The sequence below is a fragment of the Prunus mume genome, linkage group LG2, assembly GCF_029339155.1.
Source record: "Prunus mume cultivar Tortuosa linkage group LG2, ASM2933915v1, whole genome shotgun sequence".
Lineage (NCBI taxonomy): Eukaryota > Viridiplantae > Streptophyta > Magnoliopsida > Rosales > Rosaceae > Prunus > Prunus mume.
In genome coordinates, this window is record NC_142699.1 from 11,944,294 (window position 1) to 11,964,109 (window position 19,816).

Genomic DNA, 19,816 nt, shown 5'->3' on the forward strand with positions numbered 1-19,816 from the left:
ACCACTGTTTAAAGCAACTTGTCCAATGTCAACACCAACATTCAATATCCCAGCTACTTTCACAACCACATACTAAAATAATAAATACTCAATCACAAGGAATTAGTCAGTAATTATGTAGGCAAAGGTCATGCTCCCTATTATTTAGTAAAAATTTAGCTAAAAACACACAAAAGTTATTTTAGGAACTCTATAAAATTTGAACTCCAATTATACTCCCTAAGTTATGAAGTCATAAATACTATAGTTATTTTTTAATTCAGTACGATTGGTTATCATCTCTATACAAATTTTAAAAAAAGTTTGTATTAATTAAAATTTAAACTATGCATAAAACGAAACATCATTAAAATATAAGGAGCCACTAGGAGTTCTTTCTCTCTCCTCAAATTTAAGGAGTTCCTAGAGGTCTTTCTATTTTAGGATGTGAATAGGGAGCATGGTTGGAGTTGTATTTTTCCAATTCCTCCCTAAAATTTATCTAAAAAGGTGGTTTAGGGACTCCATTGTGGGTGCTTTAAATGCGAGTAATTATAGGGTATGTAGTATGAGAGTATGTCACATGGTATAACTCGTTTGTTAAAATATATAAGTAGATATTTATTGATATTATATCATAAAAGTGGGAAATATTAACCATATCACCCATCCATATTATAACACGTGGATGAGTTATATCAGCCTTGCTACGCAGTAAAGCGTACGTACATGTGGGTTTTTGGCAAGTCATTAGACACAAACAAATTTAAACACTTAAATCAATCTCAACGACTAAGCACCTCATTCATCAAATGATGACACTGAATCTCTCAACTGCATGCATGGCACTATATATATATATATATATATATATATTCTTCAACAAGTATATTCTAATTGCTCCAATAATATCTATATTCCTATGTGCAGACATTGCTTGTCACGTGCGTACGTCCCCATCATTGACTTGACGTTAGCTCTTCAATTACTCATGAATATTTTTTTTTCAAGTGCCCATAGAGATAAGACTTCCATATATAGGGCTCACCTCAATTAAGAATGTAGTTAGTAAAGTGGTACACGATTGTGTTTTATATATGGTCATATATTTAATTTTGCAAAATTAATGCATCCAACTAACTCAACCAAAAAAGTTGCATCCAATTAATGATGTTCTTAGAATATTGATACAAAATAAATTAGGTGTTAAAAAGGTATTTATTTTTGCAAAAACAATGAATCCAACCAACTCAACCAAAAAAGTCGCATCCAATTAATGATGTTCTTGGAATATTGATACAAAATAAATTAGGTGTTAAAAAGGTATTTATTACGACAAAGACTCGTCGTCACAATCATGGTGATTATTCAAAAGGTTTAACATCCCTGATACAATTTAATCGGTTTAATCAAATTTAATTATTTTGTGAAATTTCAATTTTGCCCTTGGGAGTAGGGGTACTTTGGTCACTTTAAGAAAAAAAACATTTATTGTATGGCATTACATAATAGTGTAAGTTTGTATTATCTTATGTGAGGCCCCAGTTTAATGTTAGCACAGGGCCCTCAAAATCTCAAGACTGGCCCTGGTTGGGGATGGGAACTGACTGGGTTTTTGTTATTTATTTTTATTTATTTTTAAAATTTAATTTAGGCTTAACATAGTTAAATTGTGTTAATTGGATGGACATGTGTTAAGATTTGAGGTAGAAGATGGAGGGGTAAAGAGAAATTGGGGGGTTAGAGAATATGAACTCTTATATATGGTCCCTTAAGTTAGATCTTATCTTTTAACCGTTGAATCAAGCTAACAAATTTGATATAACGGTTAATAAATAGGCCTCCATATAAGGCCCTCACTATAAAATTCTTTTTATAATTCCTACCAAAAATTTGGGATTAAATTGAATTCTAATCCTACTAAGCAATGTAATTGCACATTGTACCAAACACATTATTAAATTAATGTTATCATTTTCGATCCAATGTAATATAATGCAATCTAGTTCTACCTCATAATATAAAGTGTTAATGAGTCAAAAAAAGACTTCACTTGAATTTTTAATAAAAATTTCCACATTGTTCTTATAGAAGCACTTCCTTAATAATGTCCTTTCGTCTCATCTCGTAGAGCCTAATGGGCCGTTTGTTTTGGGCTTAACTTCTTCATGATGGGCTGCGAAAAACTACAGCCCAACATCGCAAACCGTGAAGAGTATCACGAAAATGGGCCAATCGCACGTTTACACGCCCATTGCGCTTCGCAATCACGAGCATGAAACGTCTGAGGAGCGCATATTAATGGATGGATCGCGATGTAGCGTAATGCGCACGCCAAAAAGGAGTAAAAATTAATACGAAAGAACCTTCGGCAGTTGCATTATACCTGGGCAGTTGGACGTGGCTGTCCGCCACGTGGCTTTCCCGTTGGTGCTGCGATTTTTTGAGTGAGAGTAAAATACACAAACGAACGTGTCATTCCGGGGTTCCTTTACGTATTTCTCCGAGACAAAAAGTTGGTTCTTCGCTTTCCCTTCTTCACCAATCATTAATCTCCTCCTCTCTCTTTTTGCCTGAGAAACCTTTTTTAGGGTTTTCATTTTCTTTTATTTATTTTTTCCTCTGGAGTTTCTGTGAAGTCGAAGCGAAAACGCAGCAATGGCAATGGCCATGGGCTACAAGCCTTAATTCGACTCTCGCTTTGCAATTCGGTTTAATTCGCTTTATGTGCAAGACCCGCTTGGATCAGTTGGAGTTTGAATTACTCGGATTGGTTCAGGTACTCGTTTTTCTTCTAATTCTGCATTTCTTTGATCTAATTAATTATTGCTGACTTTGTCTGTCTACTTTGTTTACAATTTCACAGAGTCTGAATCTTTGATCAAATTCTTAATAATTGATTGTTTGAGATTTCTGTATGTGTGAAATTCAACGGTTGCTTTGGTATGTTGTTGCATATCATTTGAATCGAAGCAATGTGAGCAGCTTTTGTTTTGTCTTAGTGAGAAATGAAGTTGAATTTGGTATATCAATAAGGAAACAATGACTTATGGATTCTACTTTTAAATTCAGATAGGTAGGAAAATTGCAGCAGCTGAGTGTTCAGCTTATGGTGTAATCGGGATGTCTCGTGTGTGTTTCGTTGGGTGATGAGATACTTGGAAGCTTGCAGATATAGTGTACAGAAATGAATCTTGCAGCTCTTTTGACTTCTGCTGGAATTAATATAGCTGTGTGTGTGATACTTTTTTCGCTGTATTCGATATTGAGAAAACAACCAAGCAATGTTAATGTCTACTTTGGACGAAGAATTTCAATAGCCACAAGAAGAAGTGACCCCTTCTGCTTGGATAGATTTGTTCCGTCTGCTAGTTGGCTATTGAAAGCCTGGAGAACGAAAGAAGAAGATTTATTGGCCGTTGGTGGCTTGGATTCTGTAGTTTTTATCAGGATGGTTGTTTTCAGGTAATTCAACCCTGCCCAGATTATTATGCTTTATGTTTGTGCCATTTCAGTCTCAGCTCAATTCCATGCTTGTACAACCACAATTTCTACTTAATGGTTCTATGATTTCTCACTTCCCCAAATTGTTTATCTATTTACAGCCTTCGAATCTTTTCCATTGCTGCTGTCGTATGTGTTTTTATAGTGCTTCCGGTGAATTATCATGGGCAGAAGATGCATCATCAGCACATCCCTTTACAATCCTTGGAAGTATTTACCATCTTGAATGTTCAAGAAGGTTCAAAGTGGTATGAGATATATAGTCCTGATGATTAATCCAATTTCTAAAGAAAGAAAAGACTTATCGTATACTCAATCTTATTGTACACATTTGAAAGTGTAGATAGCAAACAAATTTTATGAATCCGCATATTATTTTGTCTCAATTTTGATGAATTTAAAATAGTGATTTAACTTGTTGGGTTATATACACCAGGAAACTAGTTTCTTATTGGTTATTTTCTCTCTGTTGTAATTCATGTCAGGCTCTGGACCCATTGTCTCGCATTGTACATTATTACCTTTTCAGCTTGTGTTCTCCTTTACTTTGTAAGGATGTAAACCCTATCTCCTCTATCTGTTGTTGTATATTGTAGTATATATAATTTAAGAAGTTCTTCATCTTGCTTTTAATCCTTACAAATATAAATATCTTAAGACATTAAGTCTATGAATCTGTTGTGGTTTTTCTGTAGGAATATAAGACCATCACTAAAATGAGGCTGGCATTTATCACTGCATCTTCTTCAAATCCAAGTTACTTTACAGTTGTTGTTCGTGCTATTCCCTGGTCAGCGGAAGAATCATACAGTGATTCAGTAAGAAAATTCTTCACAAAATATCATGCATCAAGCTACTTGTCACACCAAATGGTGTATCGATCTGGTAAAATTCAGAAACTGATGGTATGTATGTGGCTTGAATTATTTATACTGTTTCCTAGCAATTTAATTGTTTTAAAAGTTCTTAAAATCTTTAAATTACACAACAGTCAATTGCTCTATTATTGGCTAATACTGTCATAACTGCTAGCATGACTTGCACTTAGACCAATATGCGGTTTAAGGATATATGAAAAATATATGCTGGGTTTTACGGAAACTGAATACAGGATGCCTGATATATATATATTTTTCTGCCATTGCATTTGTTCAATTATTCCCCATAAAAAAATTAATTAATTAATTTTTTTTTGGTTTCTGTTTTATGTATCGATGAATTTTCAAATTTAGGAGTTGCAACTACACCCATTTGACTAATAATCAAGTCTTACAGAGGATTTGACTAGTAATCAACTACACCATTTATTGCTTGTATATTTTGGTGTGCATTCAATAATCAGAGACTAGACAGAGGATATGGAGCCATCAACTGTCATGTCTTTGTAGAAGATAACATAGACTACTATGGGATTTGGTGTGCAGCCTGCAATTATTCGGATTTTAGTGTATAATTTTAAGAGTTGCAGTGCACGTTGTGTCAGGAAAAAGGAAAACTTATGATTACTGTTTTATGATTATATCAGTTGGTGCTGAAATTTTGTATGTGAAAGAAAATAAGATAAACTTGATTCTGTATTGATGATTTTATGCAGTAGTTTAAGTTGTAGGATTCCAAATGCAAAGGAGAATGAGCAACTTTGCAGTTGATTCTTGCATTTTCTTTTCAGTTTCAGTTTTGAGGCAACTATATTCTTGAGAGATTTCCTCTAAGTGAATACCTCTTTGCTTTTACTTTTTTAAGGTATAATACTGAATTGATGAAAGGAATCTTTATTGTGATGAATATTGCTTCATGGTATTTCTTCCCTGCATTGAAGTTTTTTTTTTATAAATGTTGAATATTTTAGTTATATTAATTATACCCCTAGATCCATAAATTTAACTGTGAAGTTTATTTTATTTTATTTTATTTATTTTTAATATAACAAATTTGGAATTTACTTGTTAAACTTTGCAGAGTGATGCAGGGAAGGTGTGCAAGATTCTTAAGGATGCCTCTGTTGACCAAACCCGTAAACCAGATTTGTTTCAGTGTGGTTTTTGTGGAGGAGCTACTGATTCTTTTAAGATTCTCTCGAACGAAATGGAGAGTGTTAGAGGGAAGTCATCCCTTATTGACGATGGTGTGGGTGGAAGAAAAAAGGTCGCACAAGCTCTGGCCCCAATTAATTTAATAGCTCTGGTTTTCCATCACATATACATATACAACTAGTGGTTGTGTATGGCTTGACTCTTTTGCATCTGGTTTGGTCCCTTTAAAATGGTTTGGCAACCATTGAGTTCTTAACAAATTCTGTACTGCAGTTTAAAGGCAGTGATGCCAATATTCCTTCAAAAAAGATTGTTTTGTTGTAAGCATTCTTAGTATCGTCATTTATTCTTGCTTTATTCTAGATGTTCCTTTTATGGTTGGCCACGTAGTATTTTGGCCCTAAGCATGATTTTGGACTGGAAAATTTTGGAAACAGAAGTATCTTTGGTGCGATTGGCTTTTTTTATAGAAATAAAAGTAATGTTGAATGAGTAATTAATATTTATATATAATGTATGTATTTTATTTATGTGAGTTAATAGGTTTATTTCAAATAAAATCCCACACACACACACACACACGAGCACATATATTTATGCCATTCTTCCTATAATTAGTCCATTTATATATGGCGCGAGTATGACAGAACCTAAATCTGCCAAGTAGCTAGCTGCCAAAATTCCCACATGGAAGTCATAGACATGAGGATAAATCTGGCCTACATAGTCTCTTCCCCATAAGAAAAATGAGGATAGACATTTTCATTTGTGGTTCTGTTTCTTTGACTTGTTCTCGTCATATAAATGTTTTCTGCGAGTGAGCCAGAACTTTTTGTGGAAATTGAAACATTGTAACCTAAAATATGTTGGGTCTTACATGCAGGTGTGTGCTGCTGCTTTTGTCTTTTTCAAGACTCGCTATGCTGCTGTTGTTACTTCACAGGTGCTCCAGTCATCAAATCCCATGTTATGGGTGACAGATATGGCTCCAGAACCAAATGATGTTTATTGGTCAAACCTTTGGATACCGTATGGACAATTGTGGATCCGGAAGATAGCTACACTTCTGGCTGCTATTGCCTTTATGCTTGTGTTTCTTATTCCCGTCACATTTGTTCAAGGCTTGACTCAACTAGAATTTCTACAACAAGCATTTCCATTTCTGAGAGGACTTCTTAAGAAGTAAGTAAACGATGACACACATTTTGTGCTTGTTACTGTTTTTTTAATGCTATTTACTGTATTTTTTTGTTATGCTTGACACAGACATTTTGTGCTTGCAGGAAAATTATAAGCCAGCTGGTGACGGGGTACCTGCCAAGTGTGGTTTTAATTTTGGCTTTTTACTCAGTTCCACCAGTTATGATGCTATTTTCGACAGCAGAGGGTTGTATCTCCCGTAGTGGGAGGAAAAAGAGTGCATGCTTCAAAGTCTTATACTTCACAATCTGGAATGTCTTTTTTGTTAATATTTTTACTGGGTCTCTTATCCGCCAATTGAGTGTATTTTCTAGTGTGAAAGACATACCTGCGCAACTTGCCAATGCAGTTCCAGCACAGGTGATATGCCCTTGATTATTAAATCCGTACAAGTGCCTACTGTTTTTTTAGCTTCAAGTTCTGAACTAATATGCTTTGCAATTGAGAATGATTAAGCCCTCTACTTATAGTTATTACTTTGTCCATTTGCAATTGTCTTCTTATGTAAACTTCAAGCCATTTTAATTTGAACTGATGGTCATAAGGGTTAACAAAGTGATGTAAGAGTTTTTTAAGTGTTAATGAACTTTAGTCCTCGTGCTAGTAATGAGATCCTTATAAAAGTTTTCCAGTCTTTTTTTATCTTAGAAAGTGCAGAGCTTTAATATTGATTTTAATTATGAGTATGGTTTCAAATTTTCAGGCTAAATTTTTCATGACTTATGTTTTATCATCTGGTTGGGCAAGCTTGGCATGTGAACTCATGCAAATTTATCCTCTTCTCTGCAACTATTTCCGAAGGTTCATATTACTCAAGGATGGGTACAATGATACACTAACGTTTCCATATCATACAGAAATTCCTAGAGTCCTGCTGTTTGGGTTTGTTGGCTTCACCTGTTCCATCCTGGTTCCCCTAATATTGCCATTCTTGCTGGTTTACTTTGTACTTGCTTACCTTATATATCGAAACCAGGTGAGGACTCCTCTTATCGATGCTTATTAACATCATGCATTCCATGGGTTAGCATCGGTTTTTATTTGCGGTTCTTATATGTTATTATACATCAAAGCAAGTAAACCCGGTATCTTGTACATGAGGTTATAGCTACGACATTTTTATGCAAAATCTGCATAGAGTGAAGTTGCACTTATTTTTGTTCTGTGTTCTTTAAGTTGGAAGGTAATATTAGGGATATTTCCAGAAACGCATGTTCTTAGTGCCTGTCTGGTTGTGTTTGCGGACAGTTTTGGAATGGAAATCACATTGTTGAAGCTCATTTTCTGATTTTAGTTTTGTTAGGTTTGAAGGAAATTTAGATGTTGTATTAGATTCGTTGTGGTTTCCTTTAGCTTTTGGTTATCAAAGTTACATTAAATGCCTCGTATAAAGAATTAAATAAAAAGTTGAATAAAGGATTTTCTTTTGCAGGTGCATTCACAATGTTGTATTACATTATCATATAGCGTTCCTTATTGTGTAGGTCTATGTTTATTTTTTGAGAACCAGTGTACGTGTAGGTCTATGTTGTGGGCGTCATGTGTGGTCTTTTACTTTATTGTTATTTTTTTTCTTCTTAGTATTGTCCCCATTTCATAGTTATTGGTTTTTTGCGTCTTTCTTTCTTTGGAGAATCAAATAATGGATTGAATCTTAAAATGCGCATTTCAGATTCTCAACGTGTATATACCAAAATATGAAAGTGGGGGACAGTTCTGGCCTATGATGCACAATACAGTCATTGTTTCATTGATTCTTATGCAAATAATTGCCCTCGGTGTATTTGGATTAAGAAGATCACCAATTGCATCAGGTTTCACTATCCCACTGCTTATTTTCACCCTTCTATTTAACGAGTACTGTCGACAGCGGTTTCATCCGATATTCAGGAACCACGTTTCAGAGGTAGTGATTCAAAATGGACTTTCTGCATGTGTGTGTGTGTGTGTGTGTGTGTGTGTCTGAGACCATTACGTCTCTCTATCTCTTCTGAATCTTGATGAGGGCGTTGTTTACAGATTCTCATGGAGATGGATAGAAAGGATGAGCAATCGGGGAGGATGGAAGAGGTTTATAAACAGCTGCATTCAGCTTATTGCCAGTCCCCAGTCACTCCTGATGACTCATTCAATTCTGGACACGCGAATCATCACGAGGACGGGGACAGCATTCAGGATCCAGAGAACGTGAACCCAGGTTTGCTTCATCCAACACTTGGGAGAGTTCCTGTATCCGGCATCAATGTTGTAATTGCCTGGTTGTTTGTGCTTTTCTCTTTTCAGGGAAAGAACCTAGCCAAGTAAATCCAACATGGGATGTTAGTTTTGATAGAGCAGAATCTAGCCAGAAGTAAAATGAGTTCGCGTGGTACATAATTGACTGTATTTTCTATATCCAAATTCAAGTCCATCCGTTATAAATTACCATATTTGATGGTGCCTGCCTGAATGAGATGCTTGGACGAGTAAAAGTATATCTTGAGGAGCACGTTCTCGTTTTGGCCTGAAAATACCTTTGGAAGCCTTGTACAGACACAACTCGAGTGAGACATTTGGTTTCAAAGTTCAGAACTTCCACAAGCATACAATCAGGCTCTTTCTTTTTTCCTTTGTTTATCCCAGTTTTTCTTTTTTGGAAATCCAAAAGCAAACTCTTATTTTGCAAATAGTTGTGCATATCGTTGTAGCCCTTGTGGGCTTTTCATATTCATAGTGATCTTCAGTATTTTTATACGCCATATGTGCTCAAACAGTTCAACAGATATGGAAGTTCGATTATTTGATTCTCCAAGCAACAGAATGAATTGCATAAAAATATATATAAATATATATATATTTATATATATACACGCTGAATATTGCAATGATTCCCAAAAACTCATCCCCATCTTCCTCCCCAAAAGAACTAAAAAGAAAAAGCCTCCGCAGAAAATTAAGATTTCTCGTCCATGGGCAAGGAAGCATCTTCATCTCTTTTGTTCAATAAACCTCTCCAGAGCCACAAGACCTGCATGAACCCGCCATTCGCAACATGCAGAAGAAAAACTCGGGCTTGCATTGGTAGGCCGGCAGAGACAAACTTAACAGCAGCAAGAAAGCAGCCGATGCCTAAAAAGTGCTTTTCAAGTCCACTCTCCTCTGAGCTTGGAAGCACTTGCTGCAACGCCTCTTTCAAGACATCAGTCAAGAAGCACCCAACAAAGAGACCAAAGGGCATGATCAATTCATAGTTCCTGGAGATGGAAAATATGACATCTGATAAAAAACTAAGGACACCAAAGCTGATAAAGGACCATTTGAGTGCCTTGTACCCAAGAAGAAGCAGCTGCTCCAAAGCTGTATCTGCTGCTTTCTTCCATGGAAGCTCTTTCACTGGGACGGGTATGGCTTCCCACAGCTTATCCTTCACAACACTGATTTCAATTTTCTGCTTCTGCTTGTTTTCTTTACTGGGTTCGCCAAATTGTGCCATGGAGGACATTGCTTTTATGCAGCTTGAGGAGAAGGGTCGGCGACGGAGATGTAAAAGAAAGCAACTTTTGGGTTGGCATGGTTTCTGTTCAAAGACATTAATCTGAAATAGAGAAAATTAGAACCAATCAGTTATCCAGGAGTTTGAAAATTTCAGATATTTCAAATAGTTGGAAATTTAGTAGAGTGAGAGAGTGAAGAAGGGTACCGGAAATTTAGGGGTTGAAGACGAAGGCGACGCTAAAGACGCCGGAAACGCCATTGATACCGTCTGGTTTCTTCCTCTTCTATCTCCAGAGTTTTCTCCTCATTCTTTAGGGTTTAGCTGATGATGCCAATTTGGGGCATTTTCCACAATATTCAAACGTAAAATTCACTGGCTTATTTTCTTATTTTTAAAAATAAAAACTAGTAATTTCAGTTTTGGGTCAGGCTGGTTAAGGTTTGAAGAGTTTGGACCGAATACAAATCTACTGGGCCCATCCGGAAAAAAAAAGGTTTTTGGGCCTTATCATGCAACAAAAAGTAAGAATTCTAAAATGAGTCTTATATATGGCATTTACGTGAGGCCTATCTCTTAACCATTATATTAAATTGGTTAGCTTGATCTAACGATTAAGAGATAAGACCCTCACTATATAATGCCTCCAACATGAAGACCCAATAAAAGAATGTACCCAAAACCGGACAAAAAATTGAAATTTTGAAAAATGAACATATGACATAAGATGAAAAGGACTGTCCAGTAAAAAAAAATTCCACCAAAGAAAATTTGAAGTTCACTCTTTGAGAATGAAGTATTATTGGACCAAACCAAATAGATGATGATTAATAAGCACGTGTTTAATTTTCTTGCGTATGGCATTGGTTAAAAGATTTTTTTGGAAGGCGATGCAAACATTTGTAACATTTAGCTTTCACCATTGCCAAGGCCAAAAGCCAATATGTTAAATAATTTTTTATTAAAAAAAATGACACAACCAAATGAGCCAAATTAATCGGACAAGTGAATAGTATAAGAACTATTAAATTCTCTCCTTATCCTACTTTTGAAAACCAAAAAACCAATCAAAAACCACCTTGGACAGACACGGGCTTAGTTAAGTTAGCTAGAGAAGATGAGGATGTATTTTTTGCTGTGCATCTGAGTTCGAATCTCCCTCTTTATAATTTAGATAGATTGAATTAGAATATCACTTGTATATAAAAAAACCAAGAACTACCTCGTAAATGGTATAATAATTTGAATTATCACACCCCTCTGCAGTAATATACTACTGTAGATGTGGCAGTCTTTTTGCCATATTATTATTCTCTGATGAATTTCATTTTTATAATACAGAAGAAACCCGCTTTTTTCAGGTCCAACTGCTGAACATGACGACAAACTTGCAAGAATTTTTCATGTTAGTGAGTGTCATTTTCATTGTATAATATTCAAAACAGATGAAGAAAAATATTTTCTTGCAGATTATTGTGAATAAGGATCAATGTTTGCATTAAAATATTTAGGGGGGGTGTTTGATTTATTTGATTATAGAATGAAAAAGCAGTGACACAAGTCGTCCTTTGGTTCTTGTCATTTCTATCTAGGGCCTCAATCAGAGATGTAAATTAAATTATGGTGGTGTTTATTATCGTCACCAGGTTGACGGGAATTTAAAGGGAAACCAGAACAAGTCAAATTTGATATCTTGGTTTTTTCTATGGGGACTTTTCTGTTCTGTTTCTTCTTCCTTTGGGATATTCCTTTTAACTTTACAGGAAGAAATTAGATGAATATTATTAGGAAGGCTTATTTTAAAATTCGTACAGTTAAGCTCTCAGAACTGTTAATGTCTCCTTAATTTGTTTGCTGGAGTTTCTGTATGTCCGCTTTATATATGCTTATAATAATTGTAATAATATATATACATAAGCCAGACAGACTATGATCTTATGGCCATGTTTTAGATATCCCACTTCATATATTTATGACCTTATATTATTCCGAAAACTTAATTAATTATGCTAACTATTTTATGTTTTACATAGCATATCTCATCCAGATATCCGCACGATAATAACATCCGAACTTGCGTGTAGAAGAATTTCTGTTGTCTTGCATATATATATATATATATATATAGGTTGCTTCCTTCGGATTTAGTTAACCTAGTTTTTCAAGGAGATCATGAAAAGATTAAGACGTTTCATATAAACTTTGAATTTGAGAGTTGGTCTAATTAATGGGGCCAACTTTTTGAACTTGTAGCTTGATAAGGCTGCAACCAATTTCAAACTATGTCAACCAATTCTAACAAAGTCAGGACCATGGCTTACCAAACATTAATGGCAAAAGTTTGCAAAATGTCAACAGAAAGCAAATATTGTAATCTAAATCTTGCAGTTTACAACTGGAATCGACTAATATTGTATTTTGTAGAGGTCAGCCAAGGCAACAGATCAAATGTTCCCAGAAGACTGAATTTACTTCTTTGACCTCACCCAGGAACGTAAAGGTTAGGCATAGCGGATAGATGCTGTCAGGCTTAAATCATCCCCCAAGTGAGTTCTGATAAATAAATAAAAATTTATGGTTATCTACATAAAAGCACCCAATCTTTCGGACAGGATCTAACTAGAGTTTATATTCATGATGATACCCCCCGCTTAATCTGCTTATAAACTTTGTATGAGTAATTGAAATCCCTAATAGTAATAGTAATAGTAATAGTAATGGGGTTGGAAACAGAAAACCAAGAAAAAGGTGGTTGAATTTGGAAATAAAGTAGAAAGGAAGCTTTAGTTAGTTAACTAACAAGAGTCGGAAGTAATAAACTAATCATGTGGTAAACAATAATCTAAAATTAACAAAGGTCTCTGCTAATTAACATCTGCCTGCTGTATTCACATCCGGAAGAAAATGCTTGAATTTAAAACAAGTACAATTGACATTCATGGCTCAAGCTAGCACATGCTGGCTGAATTGATAGTTATTACGTATACATATATATAATTGAAGCTTTGTTAGGTAACAATCGGCATCGAGCTTATTGACACTTATGGCATTTGAAATTAGTACTCAGAACATCAAAAGACCAGATTTAGTCTATTTGAATGCTCTCTAATATGCAAACTTGCACATGATTTTCCTTTGCTTTTTCTTCAATTTCTGTGGAAAAAAGCACACTTCATGTCCCTTTTTTTCTTATTTAATCTGTCTAGTTTGAGGAAAATATGAATTTATACGGAGACAAAAAATTGCGACTCGATCTCGTACTGTTTGGAAGAAGAAAAGAATTCTGACATGTATAAGAAGCACTAGATAATAATTTCAAAGTGAAACTCAAGATGAATGAATGCATTGTGAGTAGACATGGCTGAATGCACTCATAATACATCCAAGGGACCATTAATAATATGTATACTTCTGACACATATAGCGCTAGCTAGGGTTTCACTATGCTCTTAGCTAGCCTTACGGGAGTAAGAATCTTCAATATTTAAATCTAAAACGGATAATATGACAAGAAGAATATATGCACTTTGCCCAGACAAAGAGAAGAAGATGGTTTTTATTGAAATATTTGCAAGGAATGTAGATTATCTTTGCATGCAGTATGCAGACACAGGAGGGTGTTAGCATGTGCCAGTTCAACTGTGTACAAAAATAGCATCGATCTCTTTTCAAAATTTAATCTCTCTCTCTCTCTCTCTCTCTCTCTCTCTCTCTCTCTCTCTCTCTCTCTCTCTCTCTCTCCATACTGATGCATTAATTTGCGAACCTAAAAGAAGCAAGTTCCATAGAAATTAACTTGGTGTGGCTCTTCCTAGCCATAAATATATAGATGCTAATTGCAAGAGAAAACACATACCCTTTTTCTTCTTTGAAAACTTCTTTCGAGAAATATTGCTGATCCCCACCGTCTGAATCAACAGAAACAAACAAACATGTATATATGTAGTTGATGATGAATCAAATGTGCACAAAGTAATATTGCTAAATAGAGGGCTAGCAAGCTTCGAGCTCCAAAGTCCCCTAACTCAACAACATTAATGAAGAAATTCAGCATGAAAATTACAAAGGAGAAGTATATATATAGCTAGTAACCATCAATTACCAGGACAATAATCATGGAGAGAAAAATCAGACATATCATTGAATGGGTTTCTTATTAGGGTTTTCCTACAAAACATTAACTCCCACCTCCCCTATTGCTACCAAATCTCTGATTATATTATTACAATCAAATGTACAAGATGGTCATCACTTTTAATTTTATTGAACCCCTGCAGGATAGCTACTCAACCCGTTATTGAAACCACATAATTCTTGAGGCACCAATCGCTGCTGCTCATAGCTGCCGCCGTCGACTGAGGAGGAGGCCACATGTGTAGGAGGACAAACCAGCTGCATCTCACCCCACCCAATACTTTCACCATTCATAACCATCATCATGTCTTCCCCATACAGGAACTCCAGCGCATCTAATCTTTGTGGGTTCATGTTGTTGTACACCATTTCCTTAAGCTGATCAGTCACGTAATTACCATTTTGCCCTTGAAACATGTGCATACCATCTCCAATTATGTCGTCTGTATTGTTGTTGACCATGTACTGGGTTTGTTCAAATTGATGATGATGAGAGCTGACCATGATGTCATTGCTGTTTCTGATCAAGGCCACAGGAGCAGAAGAATGTTGCTCATAAACTTGCTGAGCAGAGTCAAGAGCTGGTGGGAACTGAAGATTAATTGTGGGCCCATCTTGGATGGGTTGAACATTTGTGTCATCGTGATGATGAACATCTGAATTAAACCTTCCTCCAAGTTTGATGAGTAGTTTTCTGATGGATGCATGGTCGTTGAAACAAGGCTGTTGCTGTTGTTGATGTTGATGTTGTTGAATTGATGGGGAGTAAGGTAGGACTGTTGGCACTGCAAGCACTGGCAGCTCTGGCCAGTATGGGCTTTGATCATCTGCTGCCGGAACCATGGGATGAGAATTACTCCCTCCACCGCCACTCCCTGATGATCTTCTGATGTCTTGTTTGATCAGGCCGGATGATGATCTGCGAGCCAGCTGTTGTTCTTTACGCTGCTTGCCCAGAAGCTTCTTCTTCAGCCTTGTGTTCCAGTAGTTCTTTATATCGTTGTCAGTTCTTCCTGGCAGCTGCGCCGCTATTATAGACCACCTATATACATATATACATATATATTCATAAATATATTAAACAAACCCTTATTTGTATCATGAATTTAGGCCCTCGCTATATATAGCTAAATATAGGAAATTAGTTGCAACAATGTAATTAATCTAACTATGTATATAATATTAAGTGTATATACCTGCTTCCAATACTTATGTAGAGGCTGCAAATGATGTTGTCTTCTTCCTCAGAAAACCCTCCATGCTTGATGTTTGGGCGGAGATAATTCAACCATCTAAGCCGGCAGCTCTTCCCACATCTCTTAAGCCCTAAATTCATTCATAAAAAAACTAAACAAATTAAACATAACCGATTTCATGTAACAAGTAAACTCTAATTTGACATTAAGTATAAAGAAGAGGAAGGTAGAGAGAGAGAGAGAGAGAGAGAGAGAGAGAGAGAGAGAGAGAGAGAGAGGTACCGATCTTCTGTGGCAAAGCGATCCAGTTGCCGCCGGTGCCATGCTGTTCGATATAAGACTTGAGCTTGGTGTCTTCTTCAGGTGACCATGGTCCTCTCTTCACGTTGGCTTTGTCGCAGCAAGGAGCTCTCCCCATCCTTAATTTCTTCTTGGAACCTAATTGAGCTAATAGCTACCTTGATATACTATATAGGATAGTTACACAATTATTAATCCACATTAATTAATATTAACAACTTTTCACACAGAGAGAGAGAGAGAGAGAGAGAGAGAGAGATTAAATAGGTTAATTGTAAAGTGTGATGAAAAAGGGGATAAGCATGGTTCCCGGAAAGGGGCCAGGTGGAATTTAAAAAGGGTGTGGCAAAAAGAAGTGTGAGTTTGAATAGAAAATTGGAAGGAAATGAGTGTGCCAGAATGGAAGCAAGGATTTTCTTCTTGTCTTTCTTAGTCCAGAATCATGCCTTTTATTTATATCATCACATCAGGATTGCTGTTCTTCTTGGAACTACAAATTCTAACGACATCCTCACCGTCTAGTACGCTGGGACATACATACATTAATATTTTGGCTCTGTATTATAAATAACCCCATCTAAGGACATATCTAATATTACCGTACATATTATTATAATTAATTCACAATTTTCATTTATATTCACTCACAAAATACGTGAAGTACACAGTGGTATAGAGATACTATTTAAACATATTCTCTTTTCAGATAATATGACAATTCATTACTACGATCATCCTTACTTAAATGCGGCTAGTAAGAAAGCATTATCCTTAATACATATGTAAAACATGTTTGTAATTCGATTACTCAACTCACATTTCTTTTCTTGTTTATTTTTCTGTCTTTTTGGTAAATTAGTACGTTGCTTTTCTCCCTTTATTTCCATCACTAAAAGTCAGCCTCTTGGTTTTAACCAAAAAAAAGAGAAAACCTATAGAGGGGGTTCTAGAAGCAAAATGACAAGCCGTTAACAGAGATTGAAACTGAGTGGAAATTAGTGTACATGTTCCTTTTTGGTAGGTGACCAAATGACCAACAAGAGAAGAAGAAGGCAAGACAATTAGAAACCATTTTGATGACATTGATGGTTAATTTGTTCGATCCCCAGAAAAAAGAAAAAGAAAAAAGTACACTTATTGCGTAGGGGCCTAAGACTGCCCTACACCCTAGAGGATAGTTTCCACTGCTAGTGACCCCGACCATGCAGCTATCTTTATGTGTGGTGCCACGTGGGGTTTCTTGCGCAAATTAAATTGCTAATATGGTATTTTTATGTAATTGACTACAAAGTGCTAAAACATTTTATATTTTTTCCTTTTTTTTTTTTTTTTTTAATGTCAGTCAAATTAGACGGAGATAACTTCTAGACTTGTAATTTGGAATGACATGCAAATTAATTTCCAAGTCAACTAGAATGGCAAAACTACATAAGAATTGCAGGGTAATTAATTTGTAAGTAAACTAATTAATCATAGAGCACTGTGTAATGGGAGGCCAAAAGTGAACATGAAATTCAAATGCAGACGTTATGAAGATGCAATGAATAATTAGAGTTGGTGGGGGCAAAGCGTCAAATCAGTATGTCGTCATTGCTTGACCTTTGTCCTTTTGTTTGCTGGTCATCTCTGTCCTGTCCCTTCAGGTTTTGTTATGCGAGTGCTTCACAGAAGAAAATCAAGCAAATCGCGCAGCCATGCATAAAAAGCTTAGGTAACCCAGCGGCTTATCTCACCACATTCCTCATCATGTCTACCAATCTGCACCGACTAACTTCTTATTACTAAGCGTCGCGTTTTGTGTGCGCCGCTCTGCCTCTTCCCAATTCATTCTCATGTCCTATATAGATTAACAGTTGATAGTCATTTATGTTCGTGAATACGAAAGTTAAACTTATATCAATTGTTGCTAGTCATTTAAGGTCGTAAAAATTCATCTCACACGTACCATGTTTTAACATATTGAGTTTATGTTTTTATATCAGGAGTTTGAAATGCAAAGAGTGAGAAAAACATAGCATTTGAAATTTGCAACACAATACAAAATTCTAAAGAAACAAAAGTAGAAACGCTAAGGCTTCCATGAATAAAGTATGAACAGAGCAATAATATAATAGATATGAAGATTGTGTGATGCCTCTGGTGGATCGATCCGTGTATTTCCAATCTTGAATGGACCTACATATTTCAACAAGTAGTAGTATATTTTTTTGACCATCTTTGCAATTCTCACATCCATTCCTTCTCCAGGCTCTTTGTTATTTGCTTTCTCTGTTTTTGACCGTGACTTATAAAGTAATGTATATTTTAATTTGATGGCACACAACACATACACCGAGTCAATTAGCTGTATCTCTACGCAACTCAATTGTTTTGTCAAATGCAAACCATTCTTCAAAGTTGTCAACCCCTTTTACACCATTACATGTTTGATTATTTGTCTGTCATGGGTTTAGTTATTTGTCTACAATTGCTGTATACTTACTATATGGTTCTACAAAATTGGTCACGTAGCTAGCACGTAAAGAAAATTTTCTATACACCCGTTGTAAGCAAGGGCGGAGATACCGTTATAAAAACAGGAATTTACTGCTACTTTTACGAAATTTAGTCAAAAAAATTAGTTCATTTTACACCAACAGCTCCTTAAAAGAAAAAAGAAAAATATGGGCACAACTTTTATTGCATATGCATGATGATGTGGGAGTTCTACTTTCCATAAACCTTTTCTGGGTGGGTCAACATGGTGTAACTTGTAGAGAAATACTTCTTTCGTATAGGCCAATAGATTATCTCTACTTAATGCATGGCTGGCTATATATGCAGTGCTGGTGCATACACGTTGCAGCCAATGACCATAAATGGAAGCATATGCTGAAACTTCATCTCCATGACCAAATGCCAAATGCAGAGAGTTTTTCCAATGTGTTCAGTCGTGCATGATGCATGAACAGTTTTTCTTAGGTCTATACTCTGCAAATAAGCATCAATTTTAGATATTGTGAAGGCGTCAATTTAAATTTTCTCTGGTTTATTATGTGACATTCAAAGTTGGTGACTTTTTCCAGTTTGCCAACTGAAATTTCAAAATTTTGGTGAAATGATTACGTAAACAAGTTTAGCTGAAATAATTGACACATAACATTTTAGCAATTATCATTTTTTGAATAATTATCTAACTAATCCTCCCATTTGAGATATATTTTTTATATTCAAAGTAGAAATTACATTGTTTGCAACCATATCTACAAGCCAAATTTTAATCATATTTGAAAAATTCTATGGGCTTTAGAAGAGACAGCCCAAACTTAATATCAAACTCTCGGAAAGGCTATAATGAGGGCTTAAAGTGAGGAGGTTATTTGAGGAGCTCAAATCTCACCATCAACAAATGTAAAGAAATCATGGGACTTAAATATTTTAAATGTTTTGACGGTTGGATCGGTCTCCTCACTTTAACCCCTCCCTTTAACTCCTCATTGTAGAAGCTCTCCCAAACTCTAGCCCCCCTTCTCTCAAAAAACCCTTCCCAGATTGAATCGAAGATCAGGACCAATAGCATCTATGGTATTATCGAAAGAGGACAAAGGATGACCAAGGACCAAGAACAGTCTCTTTTCTGTGCTATCAAGAAACAAAAGAAGGACGGGAAGGAGCAGGAATTGCGGGATGCTATAGAGATAGATGGCTAAGAGACTAGTCCAAAGAGTCACTTTCTAAAGCTTCCTCTCCTCTATAGCTATTTTCACTTTGAGGGGCGAGAAAGCCATTGTTCTTTCTCCCCTCTCCCCTCTTATGTTCCTCCCTCAAAGTGAAGCCACTGTTTTCACTTTGAGGGCCGTTATTGTAATGACCCTTTGTGGATGGTGATTTTTTTAGTTGAATTATGAATGCAATCCTAAAATTTCTCCCAAAAAAAATAAAGATAGCTATCAAATATATATATATATATAGTAATCACATTAAATTAAACAATAAAAAGTGGTTTTGGTATTGACATC

The 19,816-nt window shown here is 35.7% G+C and overlaps 3 protein-coding genes across 7 annotated transcripts; 1 reads left to right on the forward strand and 2 right to left on the reverse strand.

Annotated features, from left to right (window-relative positions):
* Positions 1-2,505: 2,505 nt before the first annotated feature.
* Positions 2,506-9,502, forward strand: LOC103320509 (hyperosmolality-gated Ca2+ permeable channel 2.1). 5 transcript variants are annotated; one of them, XM_008222196.2, is made up of 12 exons: positions 2,506-2,758; positions 3,052-3,444; positions 3,585-3,731; positions 3,969-4,032; positions 4,179-4,388; positions 5,443-5,628; positions 6,400-6,698; positions 6,800-7,076; positions 7,420-7,692; positions 8,389-8,622; positions 8,736-8,913; positions 9,000-9,502. In XM_008222196.2, exons 2-12 carry the CDS (start codon positions 3,167-3,169, stop codon positions 9,068-9,070), a joined length of 2,217 nt encoding a protein of 738 aa, XP_008220418.2. In that variant the 5' UTR covers positions 2,506-2,758; positions 3,052-3,166; the 3' UTR covers positions 9,071-9,502. The 5 variants fall into 5 exon arrangements, with proteins under 5 accessions (XP_008220418.2, XP_088902196.1, XP_016647872.2 ...); XM_016792386.2 differs by having other exon boundaries at positions 2,520-2,758; positions 3,056-3,444; XM_089046070.1 differs by having other exon boundaries at positions 8,736-9,163.
* LOC103320508 (uncharacterized) lies at positions 9,470-10,567 on the reverse strand. Its single transcript, XM_008222195.2, has 2 exons — positions 10,396-10,567; positions 9,470-10,290 (listed from the first exon to the last, which is right to left on the reverse strand). The coding sequence occupies exons 1-2, from the start codon at positions 10,447-10,449 to the stop codon at positions 9,649-9,651; spliced, it is 696 nt and encodes a 231-aa protein (XP_008220417.2). The 5' UTR covers positions 10,450-10,567; the 3' UTR covers positions 9,470-9,648.
* A 3,737-nt stretch (positions 10,568-14,304) lies between these two features.
* On the reverse strand, positions 14,305-16,234 carry LOC103320511 (uncharacterized). The gene is made up of 3 exons (XM_008222197.2): positions 15,801-16,234; positions 15,519-15,648; positions 14,305-15,364 (listed from the first exon to the last, which is right to left on the reverse strand). The coding sequence occupies exons 1-3, from the start codon at positions 15,934-15,936 to the stop codon at positions 14,449-14,451; spliced, it is 1,182 nt and encodes a 393-aa protein (XP_008220419.1). The 5' UTR covers positions 15,937-16,234; the 3' UTR covers positions 14,305-14,448.
* Positions 16,235-19,816: the final 3,582 nt, after the last annotated feature.